The sequence below is a fragment of the Podarcis muralis genome, chromosome 3, assembly GCF_964188315.1.
Source record: "Podarcis muralis chromosome 3, rPodMur119.hap1.1, whole genome shotgun sequence".
Classification (NCBI taxonomy): domain Eukaryota; kingdom Metazoa; phylum Chordata; class Lepidosauria; order Squamata; family Lacertidae; genus Podarcis; species Podarcis muralis.
In genome coordinates, this window is record NC_135657.1 from 70,290,786 (window position 1) to 70,317,478 (window position 26,693).

General features: G+C 39.4%; 1 protein-coding gene across 1 annotated transcript in view; it reads left to right on the forward strand.

Moving 5' to 3' along the window:
• The window catches only part of REV3L (REV3 like, DNA directed polymerase zeta catalytic subunit), a 59,846-nt gene that overhangs the window by 1,783 nt on the left and 31,370 nt on the right, over window positions 1-26,693 (forward strand). Inside the window, exons 2-13 of the mRNA XM_028723189.2 lie at window positions 6,539-6,728; window positions 7,689-7,763; window positions 8,197-8,357; window positions 10,968-11,064; window positions 12,792-12,886; window positions 13,457-13,561; window positions 16,184-16,268; window positions 16,353-16,501; window positions 17,489-17,614; window positions 18,072-18,309; window positions 19,482-19,621; window positions 21,849-25,986. Coding sequence (XP_028579022.2) covers window positions 6,539-6,728; window positions 7,689-7,763; window positions 8,197-8,357; window positions 10,968-11,064; window positions 12,792-12,886; window positions 13,457-13,561; window positions 16,184-16,268; window positions 16,353-16,501; window positions 17,489-17,614; window positions 18,072-18,309; window positions 19,482-19,621; window positions 21,849-25,986 — 5,599 coding nt within the window. The remainder of the gene's footprint in view (window positions 1-6,538; window positions 6,729-7,688; window positions 7,764-8,196; window positions 8,358-10,967; window positions 11,065-12,791; window positions 12,887-13,456; window positions 13,562-16,183; window positions 16,269-16,352; window positions 16,502-17,488; window positions 17,615-18,071; window positions 18,310-19,481; window positions 19,622-21,848; window positions 25,987-26,693) is intronic.

Genomic DNA, 26,693 nt, shown 5'->3' on the forward strand with positions numbered 1-26,693 from the left:
TCATAATTCATAAGTATGAAGGAAGCTGTGGAAGCAGCATGGTTTTAATGCATTAAATGTAGCTTCTTGTTTAGCAAGTGTGGCTCTCCCCCCCGCCCTGAGTACTGTGATCAATTATGATGTTTACTTTTGGAAATTTTTACACACCCATCCACAGCAGCAGTGAACATCCCTGCATACCCAGTGCAGAGAATGGGGAGGAGAAGCAATATATGTCCTATGTAAGCCCAACAAAAGACATAAAAACACCCTCCTTTTCTACTGAATTCTCTACAATTCATGGGCAACTTGTGAGATGGAGAGGATATTTTATTTCCTTCCCACTGGACTTTTACAAAAGGGGGGGCAGTACTTCAGTGCCTTCTAGGAATGCCCAGAAAGCACCTTTCTGTTATCCCAGAGTTTTCTGCATATGCCACAGGGCATGAGAGAAGGGAGGCAACCACAAGTGAGGGCTGACAACAAGCCAAGATAAAAATTGTCCATCCCTGTATGACAATGGAACATACTACGGCAAAACCCCTCCTCCTGCACAATGTAGCATAAAGAGTAATTGAATAAAATTCCCTGATAATATGGTATGCACTTTTAAATGGCCTGTGGAATAAGGTGTTCTTTACTTCTAAAAAGTTTAAAGATTAGCCTGATACATCTCCTTGAGAGAGCTACAGAATGGAAAAAGATTTGAGCAGCGCTTCTCAACATCCTTAAAGTTGCCTGCTATACAATCTTACTTGGGAATAAGCCAAATAATATTCAAAGTGAATTCAGTGGAAGTTACTTTCAGTAAATCTGCATAAGAATGGACTGGAAGTCTCACTGAAATTGAACAGAATGTTCATATAATGACTGCATATCTGGCAGTACAAAAATTGGCAAGTTACTATTTTCTCATTGTACCATGCCTCAGTATACCTGTATTATATAGCTGTGCTATTGTAACCTTGTATTTGGAAGACCATCTTACTCGGCTATGAGTGATCACCAAAGAAGAAGATTTAAAAATCTACAGCTGATGCATTGTTATCAAAGTTTCATGCCTCATCAATTTAGTGTTCCCATGACTTGCATAAGATCCAACATGACAACAGTGACCAGAGTATTCTTACAAGTGAGACCCTCAAATACATCAATCCACAACTTTTTTTTTACTAGTCTCTGTTGGCAAGCCTTTGTAAGGCATTGCTGATTGGGGGGGGGGGCAGCTCTTCCAATTTACAAAATTTTCCCTGCCTGGTTTTAGGGCAGTGGTCATTTAAAGAACTGCAGTACCAGTTTCTTTATGGAATCATCTACATAGCAACTAATTTTCTGCGGGATGTAGCATGCAACCTCACAGTGAAGCAATCAATATATTGCATAATATAATACTAGAGTGATCATAGCCGGATAAGGGGTTTATACATGAACTACTCAATTTGAATTTTGATAAATACATTGTTTGCATTATTGAATCTTGTGCATTTCATTGGTTGGGGAGCATTTGTATTTTCTCTGGATGGGAAAGAAAATGAGCAGTCAACCATGTGAACAGGCTGGAGATAAGTATTATCATGGTTGCTTCTTAATTTTGTATGCAGACTGACACTGGAAAGTTTCCCTTTGACAACTTTATTGCCTTTAACAGGAAAATGAGCTAACCTCTAATGGGGAGTAATGAGGAGAATACCAAATAGCTATTGAATGTCCCTACTACGTGTATATTCTTTGCAAAGGCAAATTCTTCAGCAAGATTTTAGCTCAAAAACAATGTAAGGCCTAATATATAAAAGGGCCTTTGGCTGCTGCTAGAAAGACATCAAAATGGGCACTAGGTAAAGCTTTCTGGGGAGAATATTTTCAAGCTGAGGCACATCCACTAAAAGGGTTCTTTATCCCACCATACTTCAGATTTTTATTTTATATATGTTGTTAAAAAATATAAATATACTGCTTGATGGTTGAAAACAAAGAAAGCTCAAAGTAGTTTACAAAATATAAAATAAAACATTAAAATTATTGCTAAAAACAATTAAAGTCGTACCTTGGAAGTCAAACGGAATTCGTTCCAGAAGTCTCTTCGACTTCCAAAACATTCAGAAACCAAGGTGCAGCTTCCAATTGGCTTCAGGTTAAGAACTTTTCTTCAGGATAAGAACAGAAATCGGGCTCCGGCAGCGCGGCGGCAGCAAGAGGCCCCATTAACTAAAGTGGTGCTTCAGGTTAAGAACAGTTTCAGGTTAAGAACGGACCTCTGGAACAAATTAAGTACTTAACCCGAGGTACCACTGTAATAGTAAATCCATAAACTTGGCCCAGTAGCAAATGAACACCCAGATCACAGAACAGAAGAAGGTCTCACTCCTGTTAGCAACTGTGCTGCAGCATTCTGCACTAACTGCAGCCCCTAGATTGAACACAAGTGCAGCTCCTAGACTGAGCACAAGTGCATTGCAGTAAACCAGATGGCTATCATATCTCCTCTCAGTCTCTTCTTTTATGGGCTAAAGGTACCCAGCTCCTTCAACTGTTCCTCATAAGGCTTGGTATCCAGACCCTTGATCATCTTGGTTGTCCTCGTCTGCATACTTCTCTCTGACCTTGTGCTATTCACTATGTCTAGAGTCTAGACACCTGTATAGTGCAAAGACCATAAAACTTTTTTATGTCCTGTATAGCACATGACACATTAGCAACAAACACCTTCTAGTAGCAGTAGGGTGAGAATAGTAAGGGAGAAGGGTAGCAAAGGTAGCAGCTCTGAGGTACGGAGGCAAACAACAATCCTGGTGAAGAGGGAATTTTGTTCCATCGGCTGCTGCCCTCCCTGCACAGCAGGGTCAATAAAGTAAAGGGACTTATTTTCTTGAAGATCCACTGTATCATGAGAAGGTGGGGATAAGAACTGTGCCACATATTCCATGACTAATCCAGTGCAATAGCTAGTAAAGGGGAATACATGTCTTGGGTTACTGTATTGTCTTATATGTGGAACTGCCATTGAAAATGGTCTGAAAAATTAAGGTGCCTCCAAACCAGGCAGTAAGGTTTTTAACAGAGACTGGTTAACATGACCAAATTACATCAGTACTTCTTCATTTGCACTGACTTCAACTCTGTTTCCAGGTCCAATTCAATCATCATCTGAGGCCCTTTTTCCGTGTGCCTCCACGAGAGGTCTCAACATGAGAACAGGCCTTTTCTGCAGTGGCTCCCCGTTTGTGGAATGCTCTTCCCAGGGGGGCACAGAAATTTTAATAATAATTCAAAGTGCTGATTTAACCTTTAAAACTCTAAATGGCTATGGCAAGGTGACCTGAATTATCTCCTCCCATATATACTTAGCCAGATTCTGAAGGACCTTTTCCAGGTGCCCTCACCAAATGATATGCAACTGGTGGTTGCTGGAGGGTGCGCATTTTGGGCAGTGGCACTCCAGTTGTTGAATCCCTCTTCAGAAATGCTTGCCCGGTACCCACTTTAAAGCCAGTTGAATATATATATATATTGTTTGAAACATGTTTTAATGAAAAACAAATATATTTGTGTTGGAATTTTCATTGATTTTGGAAAAATCAGGTAAATGCTGAAGTGTTCATTTACGTAGGAGAAAAGATTTTCTTTCCAGGATTACTGTGTTATATTGGACACAACAAAATAATGGGAAAATGCGCATCAAATACATTGCTGCACCAATTATATGTTTGCATGTGTATGTAAAGCATTTTACATGTACATCTAAAAATGTAATGAGTGTTTGCAGCAAATGTATGCTTCCACTGTACATATGATATGGCTGTATACGCCAGGGAGCTGAAGTTGGACTCAGCTGGTCTCTCCTCCCACCCTTGTACACATGCTGGTAAACATAAATTTACTGCTGTATAATATAGAAGTAGCCCTTGGTGTTGCTTTTACTGATTTAATACTATTTTCATACAATAAGAAACTAAAAAAGATTAACTAGCTTGTAATAGAAATGTGTATTCCAGTTTAATAATTTATAATAAGAAATAAACAAGTAGAGAAAAGTAGTTTTAAATTCTTGAGAAAGTGGTACTATAGTCAGTATTTACTTTAACCTTGGCTTGCATTTTATTATCAGTCATTTGGCCTATGTATAAATCCTATGCATGGCAAAAAACCCCACTAAATTGGTAGAATGCTATCCTTTGCTTTTACCAAACTGCAGCCACATGCCAAAGGAGTTTTATTTGTTTTTTGTTACATTGCTAACTTGCCTTCACTCGAAGTTTGGGTAGTATATATGAGGTCAATTCTCTCTCTCTCCTCCCTCCCTCCTTGTTTAAGCAGTGTGAATGGCCTGATTCTTGATTCTGTGGTCAAGATTTTTTCTGAAACTTCTTCTCCAAATCTTACACTGAATTTTTATTTGCCTCTTTGTTTCTACAAGCTGCTGTACCAAAAAATATTGATTCCTCACTCCAGCCATGGTTTTCAGCTATACATATAAAGCTCTGGATTGTAGTTTAGTAGAGAATCAAAACTGTTAGCACCTCAGATATTCCCACCCCCAGCCCTACAGGGAGTACTACTATAATTGCTGTTTACTTAGAAAAAAAGGATCCCTTGATACCAAGTAGCAGCCACAACAAGGAAATGCTTTAAAATCTTGTGATTTCAGGTCATTCCTATTATGTTGCTAACATGTCTTACACGTTTATCTTAATGGTTATAGTTTGATTGGTTGGATTCATTCACTGCCTTTTTGTCAATGCAGTGTACAATTTTGGAATTGTTCAGTTTTACAGTTCTCCCACCCACTCACCTGCAGATAAGGTAAAGCAAACAAACACAAACAACCCCGCCCCCATCCCTTTTTCATTCTCACGGAGCTGATTATATCTGTTGGTCCCTTGGGAGGAAGGAACAGACTCACTGGCACACATGCATATGGTAACATTTTCCTGCAGTGAGGAGGGAATTCTCACGTGCCTGATAGCAAATTTGGATTTTTCCAAAATCTGTGATAGTGTCATGGAATTAAACAGGAAAATTGAGTATATGAGCAATAATTTTTCTATGTATGTATCTATGAGGTCTTTTTGTATATGAAATTCCCTGACCTACTCTGTTGTCATTCTGGACTGGCTAATTTTGTTTTAATTAGGTTTATGGATATATGTTTTATTTAATGTTTTAATGCTTCCTAATAAGGAAAATATGGTAATTTTCCTTTGAAATAACATGGCATAAAAATGCATAAACTTATATTCATGTATTTTCCCTATACAGTTAAAATATATAGTACTGCCATTGAAAAGTATTGTATATGACTAAGGTCTATTAGTTACATTGGTCTACTCCAAATAATGCCACCCATAGCCATACAAAGATGGTTTGTCAAAACAATCAGAGCAGCATCCATATCTCTCCATCTTGTGAATTAACATAGATAAACAGGGACCACATAGCCAAGAAGCCATGTTTTGGTATTCTTCTTTCACTAGTTTACATTGCTGAATTAAATTTTCATCCAGGGCTAGATTCTGGTACCACCTTCAAGTAGAAAATGTTTCCAGCCTTTGAGTTTTGCACTATTTCCATAAGCGCTGCAAGGAACACTTTGAAGATTAAGTCCTTGAATAATGATTATTTGGTTCCCCTCCCCTGCAAAAAAAAGTGAGGGCCCATTCTAATTGAATGGGCTGCTACTCTGTTTCCTAGTACAACCTGACTGAGAAAAGGTGCCACTTGAATCTCAGGCCAAAGTTATGCCATGTTGAATTCCTACCCAGTCAGGACAATATTTTCCAGACATTTTTTCTTTCCTTAAGCCTTTTAACAAGGGATCGAAGTTTATCACCTATTTATAAAATAATCTTAGTTATAATGATAGCAATGTATTGAAAGCTGCTGAATTTCAAAGTCAAGTATGAAATTGATTTTTGCAAGTGCTTCTGCACTAAAAGTGATAAATTAATACAAAAGATAACGAACGTTGCATAATTATTTTTAAACCACCCACCTTATGGAAGCAGTCTTCAGTGCTGAAAGCAGTGACTTCAGTGCTGAAAATGTCAGTATGAAGTTCAAAGTGTTAATAGCACATAATCAGCAAAAAGACTGATTGGCAATATGTTTCATATCATTTGTGTTTATACTTTGAAATCCAGGAGCCACTTTATGTTTTTGAACTAATGCCTCTATTGCATTTGCAAAGAGGATTTGGGACAGTAGACATCCTTGTTTGGTGCTCTAGGTCTGTTAGGATGAATAAGAAGGATTGTAAATTTTGCATTGTTAGAAATTTCATAGAAACAAACAGAAATACTATTGTGTAGACTTCAAAGTTGATGAAAAACAGGCCACACAGTAAACCTGTTTCTATGAACTATCCACCTTCTTTAAGGTGTTCATATCTCACGTATACTCATGAATCTATGTTTATAGGTTACTTTCAATAGAATTAATTAGGTTTTTTATTATTTGCCTTGAAAGTTAGTGAATCATAGTAATTGTTTTGACAAATAGGTTTGACAACTTTCTGGAATCTTCCAGTTTTATGATTCTCAAATATTGGTATCTGGTTCTCTAGGTCAGAAGACTTGCCTCCATTTACATGGTATTTTTCCTTACCTGTATGTGCCATATGATGGTTATGGGCAGCTGGCAGAACATTATCTGCGTCATTTGGCATTCAGCATTGACCGAGCACTGAATGTAGCTTTAGGAAATCCATCCTCTTCTGTTCAGCATGTATTCAAAGTGTCACTAGTATATGGAATGTAAGTATTACTTTATTATCCCTTTTTAATTTGGTGGGTTGTGGGGCGTGAGTTGCTGTTGACAAACTTTAAAGAAACTTATAAGGTATTCAGGTTATAAAGCACTGTTAGTTAATAAAGGATTTAGAATCATAGAATTGTAGAGTTGAAAGGGATCCTGAGAATCATCTAGTCCAACCTCCTTAAATGCAGGACTCTCAACTAAAGTATCCATGACAGATGGCCATGAAGGAGAATTTGCAACTGGGGGAGTACGTTGCACTCTCAAACAATTCTTATTGTCAGAAAGTTCTTCCCAATGTTTAGTCAGAATCTCCCTTCTTGTAACTTGAAAAAAGGTGTATTAAAAATACTCCTGCAAAGGTTTTGAGTTGACAATACTTGTTAGTATCCTTATACACAGAATAGAACAACTTTCCCCCTCCCAGTAAGTCATTTCAATTCCCACTCTCTCACCAGTTTAGTTGCCATGTAAATTTGATGTCCTGAGTTTAATTCAACCCCAACTTTTCTTTCTCTGAAGATTTTTTTTTAGTGGGCTATAAATTTATTAAACAAAATAATTAAATATATTGACTACACAGGTTTCCAGTACACTTGTGCTATATTCTTTAACATACTATATTTTGGTAAGCTTTTGTAATATTTCCTGGATAGTTTGAGAACCATATGCGAAAGATTTGTTTTAAAGCCATCTAGGATTGTGTTAGTAAGCAAAGTCTTACCTTTCAAGTCCTGTGATTCACTCTGGTCCATTTACTACATAGTTTTTGGATGATAAAATGCCCCTCATGTAGGACTAGCAAACAGCCATAGTTATGATGCACAGAGGATATCCAAATCTGGAGCTTAGTGGAAGGTCTAAAGTGCTGAACTGCCATTTACTACAATAGGGTTGTTCAGCATACAGATCATGGGACAAACAATAACATTACACCTTACTGAATATTTGTTTTCCAGACCTTTTTATGGTTACCATGAAAAAGAAAGACAATTTATGAAGATCTACCTTTATAATCCTGCTATGGTGAAAAGGTAATGTAGTAAAAATATGATGTGTCTACTTTAGAAAATAACACTTTCCCTGTTACCTTTCAATATTGCACTCTGCCAGTGGCTGCCTTTAAAGACAATTTAGAAGCTGCTGCTTCTAATTCTAATCTGTGGATCACTGGTGGCTCCTGGATCATAGTTTGGGAACTTCTGGCTTAAACAGATGCAAACAGCTTCTTTTAATATCTGCTCCTGCAAATATAACACATGTAAATTGGCTCTTTGGAACATGTTTTTAGTGCCTAAAAATTTGACTGTTTAGCTATAATTCTGTGTGCTAGAAAAAGTATATTTTGTACTTTTGGCTTGTGTTTCAGTATTGATCAGCGTTATATTTCAACCAGCTATATTTAAACCAGCATTATATTTAAATAATATGGTAATATGTTTCATTTCTAACTTTTTCCCATTTTAGAGTGTGTGAGCTTCTACAAGGTGGAGCCATAATGAATAAAAACTATCAACCTCATGAAGCTCATATTCCCTACCTCCTCCAGCTCTTTATAGATTACAACTTGTATGGAATGAATCTAATAAACCTGGCTGCTGTCAAGTTTAGAAAGGCGAAGAAAAAAGGTATGCAATTCCAATTCATAAACATTATTTAGCAGTTTTTGACAAATCTCTGGAATAGACTTTGTGTGACACAAGATATGATAATTGATTCTGCCTTTCTAATAAATGATGTATTTTCCATACTATTCTTCACTGTTGGTATACCACGTAATGTGTAGAGATGTAGTTTGAATTTAGAGACAATTTATTCAGCTTGGGGTTCTCTTAGGGTTATTTTTGTGATGATAGGAAGTTAGCTGGCATATACAGAGCTACATTGGAACTACTGTAGCCTCCTATTTAAGCATTAGCCAGCAGCCATATATGACAAGGAATTCCATGCAGCTGAATATGGTGAATTGCTTCATTTTTCCTCTGTGCCTAGGATAGACACCAGGTAGGCAGCTAGAGGAGAGAAGCCCCCTCCTCCACACCTAGCATAGAAATGCTCCCATATGAGATGTGATGATCAATCGAGATGACCTCCCCAAACCTATGGAAACACTGGTAGAGACCTATTGGATTAGAGGCTTTAAATAGGCATTATAAATCGGTTCTAAGTAGTGGTTCCAACTTTAAGATGCTGTTACACTTTTCACAATAAATGACAGACTAGCTGCTATCATTGTTGTTTATCGTATTTTAGATTATTTTAGTTTATGTTTATTACATGTGAAAAAGAAGTAAAATACAGTGGTACCTCGCAAGACGAATGCCTCGCAAGACGGAAAACTTGCAAGACGAAAGGGTTTTTGGTTTTTTGAGTTGCTTCGCAAGACGATTTTCCCTATGGGCTTGCTTCGCAAGACGGAAACGTCTTGCAAGTTTGTTTCCTTTTTCTTAAAACCGTTAATACAGTTGCGACTTGACTTCGAGGAGCAACTCATAGCACGCGGTGTGGTAGCCTTTTTGAGGTTTTTGAAGACTTTGGTGATTTTTGAAGCTTTTCCAAAACTTTTCCGAAACCGTGCTTCGCAAGATGAAAAAAATCGCAAGACGAAAAAACTCGCGGAACGAATTAATTTCGTCTTGCGAGGCACCACTGTACATTAAAAAGGAATGCAGTGGGATGATTCAGCAGGCTATTCTGTTTTCAGGCTAGTAATTTTCTATGCTTATTCACAAAGTTGTGCTATTTAGATTGTACAGCTGCCCTACATTTGTTGTAAGACTGATAAGACAACAACCATCTCATGCATTAACTGAATACATGAGGAGGAAGCTGGAACACTCCTGTCAGCCCTACCACAGATGCTGACACATTCTTTGTACATCCTCACCACCCCAGCTCCAGGAACATAGCCAGCAGGCAAAAAAGCATTTAGTGCATATATATGGGGGAGCCTCTGCTTTAGGGAATCTGTCATAGGCAGTAGCAGACAGTTGGGTGTAGTGGCAGTGCTTACTCCCTGACTGGGAGAAGCCAGATATTTGGAAATTAGTGTTGTGCAATGCACTGGCAGGAGTGCTGTATCAGCTCCACTTCTGAGTTTGCACAGTGGCAACTTTCCTTCTGCCTTGTTTCTCCCACTTTCCAGAAACAAACCAGCAAAAACTGGAAAAATGTGGGGAGTCCCATTTACTCCCTGGGCCTTCACACCACTGATAATGAAACTGTATATGATTGAGGCAATGTGTGTACACAGACATTTCCCCTTTCCTCTGTAGGACCTTGTTAACATTTCTCAAGCTCCTCCTTCCATGAATGTCAATAATTATCTTTGACTCTCTACCGTGACACTATTTTTCAACACTGGGAGAGCAGGTTTAGCCCTTATTTATTTTACTTTTTTAAAAAAAAAAATACACCCTGCTTTTCACTATCGAAATCTCAAAGCATCTAACAACGATAAAAATAAACATTTAAAAAACAAATTAAACCTCAGATACTTAAAACCTCAGAAATATAAAATTTACCCCAACTGCTAGATTGCGACCGCTTCAAATTCTCTGACAGAAATGTCTGGCTCAGATTAATCTCTTCCAAAACCATACTTCTTTTATCAGGCAACAGGAAACTAGTACTGTTGTGAGAGGACAGTTGAGTTATACTAATGGGCATTTGGTTAGGGACCAATCTGTGGAACAGAGTATTGAGAGCAAATAAAATACGTGACCCAAGCAAATAAAAGCTAAGGCCCTAGAAGCTCAAACTTTGTTGGAAAGTATTAGTAGGTTTTCTTCTACTTATGCTACGCCCAATGTTCTCTGAATCTGAAAAGGTCACAGGGCAAACAAATGGGATTAGAGTTTTAAGAACATAAGACATATCCTGCTGGATCAGAGCAAAGGCCTATCTATTCCAGCATCCTGTTATCACAGTGGCCAACCAGATGCCTATGAGAAGCCCACAAGCTGGACCTGAGCATAATAATATTTTCCCCACTTGTTTCCCCAGCAGCTGGTATTCAGAATCATATACCTACTGATGCTCTTGTATTTTCTCAAGCACCCTTTCTTAAACTGATTTTGCATTTATTTTTGTTATAGGATTCTGACTTCATTCACAATGCAAGTGGAATATGAATGTTTTGTTAAAGAAACAACAACAAAAATCACTTTCAAAATAAATGTTTAGAATAATAATAGTTCACAGTACCTGAAAGCTTATCTACTGTTATCTGTTTGTAGGTGATGTATTAGAAGAAAGTGGATCTTATAAATACAGTTTGTCAGGACATTCTGCTACCAGAACCCTTCTTCAATGGGAAAACAATCAAATACCAAGGTTAGCATCTCTGAATATATATCTCTCTAAATAGTCTTGAGACCACTTAGTCTAAAAAATAGTTATGGCATAAGCGTTCATGGACTGCATTCCACTTCATCAGAGGCTTGAAGTGTTACCCTGAGGTACAGAAATATATGCATATTTGGGGGAAATTGTAAACAGTAATGTCAAAAGAAAAGGAAATGCTAAAAGTATAGCTGTTGATAATTATGTTATTAATAGTGGTCACTGACTAAAAAATAGTTGAAAGTATACAAGTCCAGGCATTGGTTGGCTAATTAACACATGAAATGTGAGAAAAATAAATATTTGCCCCGGTTCAGTGTCTACTTGCTATCACTGGTGGATTGATTCAAGACAAAGGTGGCTGGATGGAGGAAGCACAGATAGGCCCAGTTAAGCCATGGTTAAGAATATGGTTCTGACCAAACAGGATTTACTAAATACAGTAAGTCTTCAACTTATGCACATTTCACTTGTGTGCATTCAGCTTTACACCAGTGGCAAAAAATAAATATAAAGTAAGGGGTGGGGTTCTGGGAAACATTACTTTGGCAATCCCACTCACTGCTGAACCCAATGTGTTTTGACTATACACAATTTTGACTTTAGGCGCAATCCCTGTATGGTAAGAATTCACCTCTACACCACCTTGTTCATTACCCAGTTGAGGAACAACCACCTTTTGAATAAACAACGGACCCAAGGAAACTATTTCCAAGTCCAGCATCCAGATTTAGGGATCCAGCATTTATTATAGCTATTGCAGTAGGACAGAGCTTACTCAGCTCAATGTGCCAGTTCAGAAGGTTTGCCCCGAGGCACTTCAGAACAAAGTTTATATAGTAGTTCAAACACAGCAATCAAAGAGTCATAAAACATCTTCACATGGGTCAGGAAACATTACAGGTCAGGAAAAGTAAAGCACATGTGGCTGCATACTGATATCTACACCTCCACATATATATACAAGTACAATAAAACATCAAACACAATAAAAATACAAATCTTGCCTATATTTCATGAACACATGAATCTGTCTCTCCCTTTCGGTACATTCACAAACCACTTATTTAAATACACCCTGACTTACCGTATTTTTCACTCTATAGGACACACCTTGTTTTAGAGGAAGAGAACAAGAAAAAAAATTCTCCCTTCTCTGCGCAGCGCCCCTTCAGCGAAGCAGCAGGAGAAACTGAGCCCCTACGATTTCTCCTCCCGCTTAGCTGAAGGGGCACCTACCCTTCAGCGAAAGCAACGCGAAGCCTCCAGAGCGTGGCGGGAGCGCTCCCCTTAATTTTTGGAGGGAGAAATGTGTGTCTTATAGAGTGAAAAATACGGTAGCTGTATTTATCGCATGGGACATATTCTGAACCTAACTTGCTTGTATATTCTGCCCCGAGCTGCCTGCAAATCTCTATAGATACTTTCTTTCAGTGGGGCTGTTTAGGTAAAATGAGTCTCTTTCTCTCAGTGCCATTAAGGTAGGGAACAGGTGATGATTTGCATACAAGTTCATTCAGGGTGCATGACTAATGTGCCTCTGCCTACCATCTAACTATGGCATAAATATCATGACTTTAAAATGTTCAGACTATTTAAGATAAATTGTGATTTAATATTCAGTTAGTTATTTTTCCTACTAATAGAATTTAAGAGAATATAATTTTAGTGGGAAAGTACCATATTTTAATAATCCTTTAATTTTAATATAATTGCAGTTCTTTGATACTGGAGGGTGTTGAACCACAGAGTACCTGTGAACTGGAAGTAGATGCAGTGGCTGCTGATATTTTAAACAGATTGGATATTGAAGGTAAACAATTTTGCTTTGTGTAATCATTTAGGACATTAACAAGTTTGTTTTTTATGTGTGCTTAGCACAATCTTCCCGAGCTGTTCCTCCAGATATTTTGGACTGCAGCTCCCATCAGCCCCAGCCAGCAGAAAAGGAAGGCTGGCATAGCCCAATGCATCCAAAGTGGTATTTAAAACCTCTAAGTTACAGTTAACCTAGTAAGTAAATATAACTGAAGGGATTATATAAACAATTGACACAAGGTGAAGGCAGGAATGGGGTGGCGGGGTGCTACGCCGCTACCCTCCCAACAGTGGCATTGCTGCCACTTACTGGGAAGGTGCAGGGACAGATACGCTAGCTGAGCCACTCTGGTACTGAAGACAGTGTCCTACCTTACTCCCACAGCATTATGGTAAACAGCAGCAATGCTGCTATTGGGAGGGCAGCAACATAGCACCCCCTCACCACAGTAGTCAGGTTAATTCTTGCAAACAGCATAGATTGTACAAACAAGAGGTTTTGCAGTTTACATTTTAGTTAGCTTGACACTCCTGTTGAATTTGCTGTATTTTTCACTTTTTCCAGCCCAAGTTGGTCGGAACCCAGGTTTGCAGGCGATATGGGATGATGAGAAACAACGGCGTAGAGAAAACAATGAGTCCTCTCAAATTAGTCCTCCTAACTCACAAGGTAACTCACAGGGCAAAGTTGTTGTTGTTGTTGCTGTTGTTGTTGTTGTTGTTACATATTTATTTCTCAGTCACAATTCCTGGGCAGGTATGTTTGATGGGTCAGTACTCAATTAAGCATTTGCTGCTTGTTGGGTTGTTAATTTTATCATAGCAATCAGAAAGTCAAGAAGCTTTCCCATTCTTCTTCTAATACAGTACTGTAGTTAAAAAAATTAATGGAGACATCATGATAGTAAACTTTACATTCTTTATTTAAGCTGCTGCTCAAGTAAGTAGTGCCTGGTTTGTTGATTAATTTAAAAATGGTTAATTAGTCAGTGCAACAGTTTCAGGACTGCTAACACATGGTCCCATCAGATTGCCCCACTTACCAGCCTCACTTGCTGCAATCTTCAGACCACCTTCAAGGACAGCGCCCCCCCCCCCCACACAATGCAATAAAGTAGTCCAGATGAGAAATAACCAGAAGATAGACAACTGAGGCCAGGCTACCTGTTCCAGGAATGGCCATAGCTGGCAAACCAGCCTAAGCTGGGCATAAGCTCTCCAAACAACAGAATCCACTTGAGACTCTTTTTTCAAGGTTTTACAGTGGTGCCCCGCAAGACGAACGCCTCGCAAGACGGAAAACCCGCTAGACGAAAGGGTTTTCCGTTTTGGAGGCGCTTCGCAAAACGAATTTCCCTATGGGCTTGCTTCGCAAGACGACAGCCCATAGAGAAATCTCCGGGACAGCGGGGAAGCGCAGTGCGTCTTCCCCACTGTCCTCGGACCTCCTCCGAAGCCTGGCGGCGGGGCGGGGACACCTCCTCCCGCCGCCGCCGGGCTTCGGAAGGCTCCTCCGAAGCCGGGCGGTGGGGCGGGAACACCTCCACCCGCCGCCGGGCTTCGGAAGGCTCCTCCGAAGCCGGGCGGTGGGGCGGGAACACCTCCACCCACCGCGGGCTTCGGAAGGCTCCTCCGAAGCCGGGCGGCGGGGAGGGAACACCTCCCCCCGCCGCCCAGCTTCCGAACGATGCTCCGAAGCCGGGCGGCGGGGCGGAAACACCTCCCCCCGCAGCCCGGCTTCCGAACGATGCTCCGAACGATGCTCCGAAGCCGGGCGGCAGGGCGGGAACACCTCCTCCCGCCGCCCGGCTTCCGAACGATGCTCCGAAGCCGGGCGGCGGGGAGGGAACACCTCCTCCCGCCGCCCGGCTTCCGAACGATGCTCCGAAGCCGGGCGGCGGGGCCGCGAAGCCTGGGCGCGCTGATCTCAGCGCGCGCAGGCTTCGGCATGCTGGCAACTCTCTGCAAGCAGCGGGAGCGCTCCCGCTGCTTGCGGAGAGGTCCGCGAAGCCTGTCCAGGACAGCTTTTGAAGGCGGGGGGGGGGAGCAAAGACTTTCGCCCCCCGCCCGCCTTCAGAAGAGGTCCTGGACCTCTTCTGAAGGCGGGCGGGGGGCAAAAGTCTTTGCTCCCCCCTGCCTGCCTTCCCGGGAGAGCAGAGAAAGGCAGCACGTTTCTCCGCTGTCCCGGACGGCTTTTGAAGGCAGGCGGGGGGGAGCAAAGACTTTCGCCCCCTGCCCGCCTTCAGAAGAGGTCCTGGACCTCTTCTGAAGGCTGGCGGGGGGCAAAAGTCTTTGTCCCCCCTGCCTGCCTTCCCAGGGGCTTTTAAATCGCCCCGGACAGCGGAGAAGTCCTCCGCTGTCCCGGGGCGATTTTAAAATGCCGCCCGCCAGCATTTTAAGATCGCCCCGGACAGCGGAGAAGTCCTCTGCTGTCCCGGGGTTTTTTAAAATGCTGGGGGTGCATTCAGAAGAGGTCGGGGGACAGACTGTCCCCGGACCTGGTCTGAAGGCGGTTTCCATAGGAACGCATTAATTGATTTTCAGTGCATTCCTATGGGAAACCGTGCATCGCAAGACGAAAAACTCGCAAGACGAAGAGACTTGCGGAACGAATTAATTTCGTCTTGCGAGGCACCACTGTATGTGTATTTCCATTCCTTTGTGAGGCATTGATCACTGATACCATCAATCCCCTCCTAGATTTTACCAGATCTTATGGGCAACAATTGAGAGAGCATGTAAGTCAGTCCCAACACTGCAAGCATCCCATTCACATCCTTGGGCTGCAGCAACTGAAAGTGATCCCACAAGCTATGATTTGATAGTGCTCTAGGTTCCTACAATCAGTTGCGGCATCAAGTAGTAGGTGATTACAAATGTTTTTGAGAATGTTTGTGCAAACAGAAGAATTCCTCTAGATTTAGAGTCAGTTTTTACACACAGTGCTCTTCCTTTAAGTTGGAAACAGCCTTCTGTGAGTGGGAGAAACTTAATTAGTAGAACAGCAAATTTGGATATAATCAACAGATTATATTCCTTACAATATTTTTATAACTATATAAAAAGCATGGTAAAAAGAAGACAACCTTTTTAAAATTGGCTCATAGCTGCTTGAAATTCAGACTACGTTGCTTGCTCTGAGCTTAAAAGTATTAGAAAAAATACGTAAAGAGAAGGGTACTAATTGTTAATAGAATGCCTAAGAGGTTTCAGTTTCTTATTTAGGAATTCAGTAGTCTTTTCTTTGTTGCTGTATTAACCATCCTGTATAACTTTCCCCCCTTAATTAAAGATCGTGGATTTGTAACTGCAACAGAAAGTGAAAAAATCTTTCAGAAGAGGCTTAAAGAAATCCTCAAGCAAAGTGATCTCTCTGTGTAAGCGTTCATTTAGCTGTTACTCTTGTTTTTATTTGTGAGTTGTACAGTCATTTTAAAAGTTTTTATTTATTTATTAATAAGGACATTATCTGGATCACTGGACTACAGTAATGGATCACAGGAATTCTCTGCAGAGTTGACGCTACATTCTGAGGTACAATCTCCTAAAGTTGTTCCATGTTCACCAGCAAATATGGTAGAAGTACACAGAGATAAAGAACTCAGCAAAGGTTAGTAGTATTAATACAGTTGGCTTTTAAGTCAAATACAGCTCACCTTACATGAGTACATCCTAGCTGGAATTACTTTTATGGCAAAACTGAGCAAAGGAGGAGAAAGAGACATAGAAGAATGCACAAGGAATAATCTTTACCTTTGCATCTCTGTCTACAATATTCTCTGTTCTTTTCTGTGTCATAAAACAGCTGAGAAAAGCAAAAGTGAAGAGATGGAGAGAGAGAGAAAAAGGCACAGAAAGAACATTTCTCCCCCTGCATGCTTGCATTTCACTGTTTCTGTGGGTGTGGTGATGGTGAGAAGTGGCACCAAGGAAGAGTTACCTTCTGCATTTGCTTTCCCCAATAGTTTTTTGGGGCAGGGGTGGGGGGGGGGAGAGAAACTTTTGAAGAAAAGAGAGGTTTAGTGCACATCCTTGTGCCCCACCCTCTCCCAAAAACTCTATTCTCTTTCCATAAATTGCTGGGAAGAGGAGATCTGAATTGCACCCCTCTGTTCTCAAGTGCAGAAAGATCTACTTTCAGGTTTCCCATAGGCATCTGGTTGGCCACCATGAGAACACAATGCTGGACTAGATGGGTCATTGGCGTGATCTAGCAGGCTCTTCTTATGCTCATGTAATCTTCTGCCACTTCTTCTGAGCAAAATGCCTGGGAAGTGACAACTTGTGAAAGGAGAAGGTACCCTTTGGAAATGTATTGATCTGCTGCGAGTTCCATTAAAAACGGTTTTAAATAACCACAACTGAGTTTGCTCAAATTGTATTAAGAAAAGTCTTGCCACCATCAATTCCTATCTCTTTCAGACTCTGTAGGTTGTATAAACTTATGCATCTCAACTAGCACAAGTCTCTAACTATCTTCTGAAAATCTTGTTCAACTAATTTGGATATGTTAATATGTTTATTAGTCTTCAGCGACTACTTTTGTGGGGGAAATGTGTTGGCAGCTCATGTGCAGAGTTTTAAATCTCATTTTTAGAGGAGTCCAACAGGAAGTATAAGGAGGAGGAGGCGCTTATTAATGAAGAAGCTATTTTGAACATCATGGAAAATAGTCAGCATTTTCAATCCTCATCTCAGAGACTGAATAAGACCCCGGTGTTCAGTAAGTACAATATAAATATATTCTTTTTCCCCACAATAATAGGTTATTCTTCAATATGGTCCATGCAGTTTGTCTAAACTGAGTTTACTCCAAAAATTAGATTTCTGTAAAGTATTTTTAGTTTAGTTGTTCATCAGTAGTGGTGTTCTGTTACTGATTGAAAAGAGGAGCCTTTGAGCCCTAGTGCTCTGCAAAACCACTTCCCTTTGGAAGCTTGAAATTAAAATATACACTGCAAAAGTGAGAAATTATCAAAAACTAGTAAGATTCTCAAAGGACAAGGGCATCAAAAAGAAGATACTGTAAAACGTTTTGTTTGTCTAATATTTGCTTTTAAAATATTGTGTTCAATCTGTACATGGAAAATATAGGTTATTTAAGAGAACACATCACAAAGATAATCTTGAACTTTTTAAGATATAGGCTATGTCTGAATTTGTTTTTCTTTTTCTTTCAGTGGACAGTAGTGCTGATCAAGCCATGATACATCTCTTGGCTGGGTTGGAGGATGATGGATACGCAATTGGAGGACATGGTACTTTATCACAACACTTCTCCTCTGGAAGCTGTAGAAATCCCCAGAACAGTGATGATGAAGAAAATGAACCACAAATTGAAAAGGAAGAAATGGAGCTCAGCTTGCTAATGTCCCAACGATGGGACAGCAGTCCTAATGACGTGAATGCAAAAAGAAGGTATCTTCTGTTTGTTGAATAGCTCTGGAGGAAATGGTACTAACTAACCTAGACTGAAGTTCTCATACTTAATAAAGAAAATCAATGTGGGTGTCCAGACTCCAGTATACTATGAAGAAAGGTGTTTATTGGACAAGAAATGTGATTGGTGATATAATTTCATGTGGCTCAAATGAGCAGGCAGATAGAAAACCCCAAGGGTTACTAGACTACCAGAGCTTGAATGGAACGAGAGAGATTTGTAAGTGTGTTCTGCAGTGACTGCTCCAGAATTCTACTGAATGGGTACGTTATATTAATGTGAGGAGGAAGGAACAGTGCTGCTGTGTCTGTGTAAGTTGTTACAGGAAGCCCCACCAGCAAGAAATCAGGTTTCTCAGCATGGAGAGATAAAACAAAAGCACTGGCGGGGGTGGGGAGGTGTGGACTTGATGAGAAATTACAGTGACGATCGCTGAGAGATGCAGGGGAAGGAGAGGAATTTTCAGGCCACATATCCTGCTATCTGAGTGAGCAGTTTGGGGAAATAAATAAGAGGATGAGCCCTCTAAAGGAAGCCCTCTAAATAAGAGGATGAGCCCTCTGTTGGAGATGGGAGCACCCATACTTGGTTCAAATAAGAAGGCAACAAGAAACAGATATATTGGAATCAGGGTCTGGAACACAAACTCACAGTAGCATGCTTGTAACAGAAGAGTGGTGGAAATTTTAGGGGAAAGTAGGATTTCGGAAGCAGGATAAAATGCAAGTCCAGGGGGGAGAAGTCCTGTGACGAAAATGGAATCAACAACAGGCTCATTCAGTATAATCTGATGTAAGAGTGTATTGGCACTCTGAAGATCCACTGGTGGGTGGATTTCAATCTCTTGAAATTTTAACCCTACTGTGATTTTCATGAAATATTTTCGTATTCTCAGGGGAAGAAACCACTCTATGATTATTCACTTTTGCATCCTGTCAGTTTGAAATACAGTTTAATGACTGTCTTTAAAATATTGTATTAGACCACATTCTGTAGTGTAATAAGTTAATGTTCATTTTTAGTAAGCAACGTTCAAATGCTTTGTATCCTTCCTTTCCAAGCAAAGTATCATGTATTAACACCATAACCAGTAAACTCTCAAGTGGCTGACCAAAGGTTTTTATATACCTGAAATAAATTGCACTTCCAGGTCATTGGGCAGAAGTAGGAACCAGAGCTCAACTGAAGATGAAGGCACTTCAGAAGATGATATGGACTGGAGTGAAAACAATTTGCTTCTGGCAAGCCTATCTATACCTCAGTTAGATGGAACTGCAGATGAAAACAGTGGTAAATCATAGTTTTGGAATTTCATATACCCATGAGAAAGTAGTTTTGCTTTCTTGATAAAAAATATCTCAGTAGATTCCTTTGTACTAAATATTCTGCAAACATAGTCTATGAATTAGAATTCTCAACATAAATAGGTTGAAATTTAAAAACTGCATTAATTCATCTGTTTAAATTTCCTAACTTTCAAACTGTGACACAAAACTGTAATGTATTTTTTATTTAAAATATTTATTATCTATTCTTCATTGCAACTGCAATTCCAGAGTAGGTTACAAATAAAAACAAATGCAAGACTTATACAGTGGTACCTCTAGATACAAACAGGATCTGTTCCAGAGCCCCATTCGCATCTAGAGGTAAACGTATCTAGCGACAGCACGTCTGTGCGCACACGCGTCGCTTTTCACCACTTCTGCACATGTGCGTGATGTCATTTTGAGCGTCTGCGCAAGCGGTGAAACCCGGAAGTAACGCGCTCCGTTACCTCCGGGTTGCCGCGGAGCGCAACTTGAACGCGCTCAACTTGAAGCAAATTTAACCCGAGGTATGACTGTAGTAAACTAGATGACTCTCAGGATCCCTTCCAACTCTACAATTTTATTATTATTTTATTCTAAGCAGACACTAAACTTCTTTGCAACTAGCCAGGCCCCTCATGACAGCCATTTTATGGCAACTACATCAGTTTCCAAATGTGCCCTCAAGCCCCATAATGTTGGGAACTCCTGATCTAGGTAAAATTGAATAACAAACTTTTCATGTCATTATTTATTTATTTCATATATTTGTATACTACTTAATGCCAAAACAGACTTTAAGCAATTTATAAAAGATAACTGCAAAATTATAGGCTATTTTATAATTTCAGAAAGATGAAGTATGTGAACTAAACTGCCTTTGTTTCTGCCAGGAATAGAGGGGATACATTGTATCAAAGACTAGCAGGCAGCAAAGTGTCAGTTAAACTGTCATTGCAACCTAGTGTTGGCAAGAGGCCTGAGTATCGCAGGCATCAACAGGGTGGCCAGATTTAATTGGACCATTGACATGCTTCCTCATTTTATTGGCTCATAATTACAGACCAATAAGGGTTGAATTTCACCCAAATTGTAGTGATTGGGTAAGGAGGGCTAGTAAAAGGTAGCAAAGCTCTGTGGCAGTCCTGAAAAGAGAGGTACTATCAAGTGACAACTGCTTATTGTAAACTTGAGATGGCAGTTGTTGCTGCGCCAGGTTGAAGACTGCAGAGAAGTGAAGAACTCCAGGACCAAGTTGAGGACCAAGTTGAAGCTTGCATGTAAAGTCCTAGGTGATGGGAGTTGTGTGTGAATTGGAGAAAGAAAGTGATAGGGTAACTGGCCAGGCTTGGTTAGGAGATAAAACTGCAGTTTTACATGTCTAAAGGGGCAATAATCCTGTTTATTCAGTGCTATTTAAAGTGACTAAGTGTAGCCTGATAAATAATCCTTCAAACAAGCATTACTATTTGTTAATACTTACAAATGGCTTCACTACAATTTTAGTGCCTTGTTTTTAACTTTAAATTTAGTATTCTAGTCTGCTTTGTCCCATATCCATCTGTAGCTACTGAAAGGTTAGCTGTTACAGGAGAATATAAAGGTGTGCTATGGTGGCTGCAGAGATGAAGTGCGGGGCGCGGGCACAAGTAGAATAGTCAGATGGCAGGGATTAAGTGGAGTCTAGCAGTAAGGAGAAAAAAATATTAATCGCCACAATGTAACTGGTGAGAAAAATAAAAGAAGGTAAGTGACTACATGTTGGCTTAATATGTTCTAGGTTTGGGCCATTACAATAACAAACATATATATAACAATTAAACAAAAATACAAGAAAACCATATAATGCAATAAAATCCTAGAAAAACAGAAACATAGCACACTTTAAAAGCATCTTAAGAGACAAGGGAAGCCTGACTTCAATTGTCTTTGAGATATAGATTGTAGGGCGTAACTAAATTCCAGATTAAAAATACAGCAATAAAATATTTGAGGGTGGTATTTTTCTAATAAGATTGAAAAACTACCAAAAGTGAGTTTCAGAGGAATGGTGGAATGTAAGATTAAGGAAGAGCTAGAGAAATTGGGTCTCTTAGCAGTTGCTATTTTACCTAATTCTTAAGTGACTGACTAATCTTTAAAATAGCTGATCTTAAAAAAATAGATGAATAGTGAAAATTGCATGTGTTGTATCTATCCCATTCTAGACAATCCGTTGAACAATGAGAATTCTCGAACCTCCATAATTGCAACAAGCAAAACATCTGTAAAGTCTTCGATTTTTCATAAAGATGCTGCTACTCTGGAACCACCTTCTTCTGCTAAGATTACCTTTCAGTGTAAACACACAAGTGCCCTTTCTTCTCATATGTTGAACAATGATGACTTAGAAGGGCTTCCTCAGCCAAACAAAGGAGACATAAGACCTGAATTGTCAGTCCATTCTCTTACAAAAGAAAGCACTTACAATGTGAAATACCCAACGTCCTTCAATAATATTCTCCATTCTGAAAATTCACACACAGAAAATAATAAAAGTGAAATATTCCCTGCTTCTTGTGAAACAGTTTATGAAGACATTTCCTCAGTAAGTCGACATTTGCCTCACAGAAAGTACACTGGAATAAGAAAAACTACAAAGGATGTATCTCTGCATATGAACCACCAAATGGGTGAAAGTATTTTGGTTCAAAATTCAAACTTTTCAGATTTGGTCCACTCCAAAAATAAAGCATCCTATGAAGCAAATAAAAAAGCCAGCAACACAAATACAGATAACCTCTTCCCAGCACCAGAAAACTGTGAAATGGTGTCTTGCTCAGAGGGTAATCGAACTAGTATTTATTCTGCTGAAGGTAGCACTGATGGAGATGGCCTTAATAACCTTAAAATTAGATATGAAGAATTTCAGGAGCATAAAGCTGAAAAAACAAATGTTAATCAACAAGCAGCGCATTACATGTTCTTTCCTAGTGTTGTTCTTTCTAATTGTCTCAGTCAGCCACAAAAATTAGGTCCTGTTACATACAAATTGAAAAAAGGCAAGAAACAATCTAGGTTAAAACTAAATAAAAAGAAAGTAATTCTTAGCAATCAGCCATCTACAACTAGCAGCGATATTGCTTCAACAAAAGAGAGCTGCTATGTACAAGGTAATGCTAGTAATAACATTCCTGATAAAGACAGTTTGTTACCAAATGATATCATTCAAGTTTCTCCTGGTGCTTCAGAAAATAAATTGCCTATGGATACAAGTAATTGTGTTGACTGCCATTTTGAAGATGGAGCTGATGGTGCTCGAGAATCTGAGCAGGCGTTTGGGCTATGTGGAAATAAATACACACTCAGAGCTAAACGCAAGATAAATTATGAAACCGAAGACAGCGAATCTAGCTTTGGTGTGCATAATTCAAAAATTAGCCTACCTCATTCTTTGGAAAATGATGAAAATATTGATGGGTCAAAAAAATGTCGGAAACGAAGAAAACTTTCTCAAAAATTACCACCTGTTATTATAAAATATATTATTATAAATAGGTTCAGAGGGAGGAAAAATATGCTTGTTAAACTAGGAAAAATAGATTCTAGTGAGGAGCAAGTTACACTTACAGAGGAAAAAATGAATCTATATAAAAAACTTGCACCTTTAAAGGACTTTTGGCCAAAAGTTCCTGATTCTCCTGCAACCAAATATCCTATTTATCCATTAATGCCAAAGAAAGGTCACAAAAGAAAAGCAAAATGCAAGTCAACCAAGAAAAAGGTTGGAAAACTGCAAAGCATGAACACTAAAAATATTAAAAGAACCCTATATTTCAGAAGAAGAACCTCTGCTTTTCTGTCTCCCCCTCTACCATCATATAGCACTGAAGCTGAAGACTGTGACTTGAACTATAGCGATGTTATGTCTAAATTAGGATTTCTGTCAGAAAGAAGTGCAAGTCCAGTTAATGTATCCCCACCTCGCTGTTGGTCTCCCACTGACCCAAATGCAGAAGAAATTATTAATAATCTAGAAAAAGAAACATTAGTGTTTAAAAATGCTACCACATATAGCACTAAGACTGTTAATACCCATGCAGGAAAACATAGTCAAGCAAAAGCTCAGACTAAAAAATGTAAAAAGCAATTTGTTAATACTACTGTTAGAGTTAATAAAAAGATTAGGAATAATCTGACTAACAAAACCGGAAATGAGGTGAAGAGAAAGCCTAGAGCAAAACAAAAACATAAAATAGAAAAAGTGTCAAAGTTGATGACAGTAACAGATGAAAAAAGTAGTATTCCTCCTTCAACTGAGGTTAAACTTGTGCTGAACCACCATGATTTACCTGAGAATGCTCACAGCTTGGGAAACTCGCAGCCACTTTGTACCCAAAAAGATATCCAAGCAACTGGCTGTTCAACAGGGCATCTACCATCAGCACAACTGCCATTGACAGCTCATGCCCAAGTAAATCCATTGATATATTTCCATTCACTCTTGGAAAATGAAAAGCCTGTAGGATCTCAAGGTTCCCTCCTGACACAGGAGGACCATCATCCAGCCATAACTTCTGTGGTGTCTGGAAAGGAAAAAGCCAAAATGAATTTCCAAAGAGCTACTAGTCAAAGTGGTATATTTAGGACAAAAGAACCAATTCAAAATAATTTATTTGACCAGTCTCACCATGTATCTCAGGTAGCACTGAATGCATACAGTTCTAAAGATATAATGCATAAAAAGGCTGAAGAGGTTACAAATTCGCAGTGCAGACTTTTATCCCCCGTTGGAAATGTAAATGAAAATTATATTCCTTCAGACGCAATGAAGATTGATCAGATTCATCCTAGTAAACTTTTGCATTGTAAAGATAATCAGCAGCAGATCGTTTATCTTCCAGAATCAACAAAAAATGCTGAGCATATTTCTTCTTTTTTTAAAACTTCTGAGGAAAGCCATGGATCTTTTCAGTTGCCAAAAAAATGCTTTGTAGCTTCTTTGAGAAGTCCAGTTAAAAAGCTGGGATGGGAACAGAAACAAAGAGGATTTATTTTGGATATGTCACATTTTAACCCTGAAAAAAATACAAAACAAAAGGGTCTGTCAGAAACAACCTCTCAAACCAAAGCTGATTCCCAGTGTAAAGGCAAGACACTGGTAACACCTTCAGCATTCAGTGAAGGACATTCTGGCTTAGCTGTTCTTAAGGAATTACTTCAAAAAAGACAACAAAAAGCACATCTAAACAACATGCATGAGCAGTTATCATTTAAAACTCAGTTGAACAGAAGTGCTTCCTACCCTCTTGATCAAAACAAGTCAGTTAAAAAATCACGTTCAGTTGCATCCCCAAGAAATCCTCGTACATCTAGGGAGAAAAAATCTCAAGGAAAAAATCTCAAGCTTTTAAAAGATTCTGCAAAGCAGCAAAACAGTAAGGCGGGCCATGTGTTATCTGTTGATAGCCCGGTTTTTGGTTCAGATCCAGGTTTTGAAAGTTGCTACTCACTTGAAGACAGCCTGTCACCTGATCATAATTACAATTTTGATATTAATACTATAGGACAGACTGGATTTTGCAGCTTTTATTCTGCAAGTCAGTTCGTCCCAGCAGATCAAAATCTACCACAGAAGTTTCTGAGCGATGTAACTCAGGACCTTTTTCCAGGTCAAGCAGCAGAAATGGATCTTTTAAGTCACAATAGCAAAATTTCTAAGGAAGAAAACCATTATTCTTCAGACCCCACAGCTTGGTTAAGATCTGGTCCACTAAGTCCTCAGCTTTTTGATAAAAGGTGCCCAGATACGAATGAAAACCATCTCCACAGCCAGTGGAAAAATAACATTATTACATCAACATCTGAACCTAGCTTACCACTAGATGTGCAACAGGCAGAGATGTGCCAAAAGGAACAATTTCAGTTGGAGAGAAATGCAGTGAAGAAAGGAATTTTTCTTAACCTTTCATCGCCAAATAGTGATTGGAGTCAAAACCACTTTAGAAAGGAAGCCACTTTTGAACCTGTTCAGTCACTTGATTCAATTAGTATATCTTTTTCTTCCATTTTATCATCACCGGATGGTGAACTTATGGATGCAGCTTCTGAAGATTTAGAGCTATATATTTCAAGAAACAATGAGGGATTAACACCAACCCCAGATAGTTCACCAAGATCTACAAATTCCCCCTCACAGTCAAAAAATGGAAGTTCTACACCTCGTGCTGCTCACATCCTTAAGCCTCTCATGTCACCTCCAAGTCGTGAAGAAATTATGTCAACTTTACTGGATCACGATCTTGCAGAAGCAATTTATCAGGAACCATTTTGCAGCAACCCTTCTGATGCACCAGAAAAGCCAAGGTAATGTGGTAATACCAGTGGACTGTAGTCACATTTTTCTATTTTATACCTATGTATTTTTAGTTGGCTTTTACATAATTTATATAGTCATGGAAAAATTAGTTGTAGCTTTAATGTAGCATTCTCTCCTGTTCTCATTAATCTACAACAGGGTTTCCAAAACTTGGCTCTCCAACTGTTTATAGACTACAACTTCCATCATCCCTAGCTAGCAGGACTAGTGGTCAGCCATGGTGGGAATTGTAGTCCAAAAAGAGCTGAAAACCCAAGTTTGGGAAATCCTAAGATTCTATAAAAAGAAAATATTCTGCTTTATCTTTGCAGATTCATAAATTCTGGGCACCTTGAAGAATTTAACATAAGGTTGTATTCAATGTTGCAGGTGTAGAAAACAAACTTTAACAGTCAGTCTTACCATTCCCCTCCTGCTTCCATTATCTATCTTGTAAAACCTCTCCAGAGGGTGGGGGCATGACATACTGTATTACACAAGGCTGAAGTTGGCAGGAGGTATCGCCCAAGATTGAGCAGAAGGACTTATAAAGGCAAAGGAAAATATCTATTGTGCAAATTCCTCCTGCTCATGCAATACTGAATACAATTCATAGTCATTAGCTATTGCTATGGGAAGTATTGAAATGTGAATCAAAACTTTAAATATCTGCTTCTTCTTTGAAATGTTGATGACCTAATTTGGATATTGACAA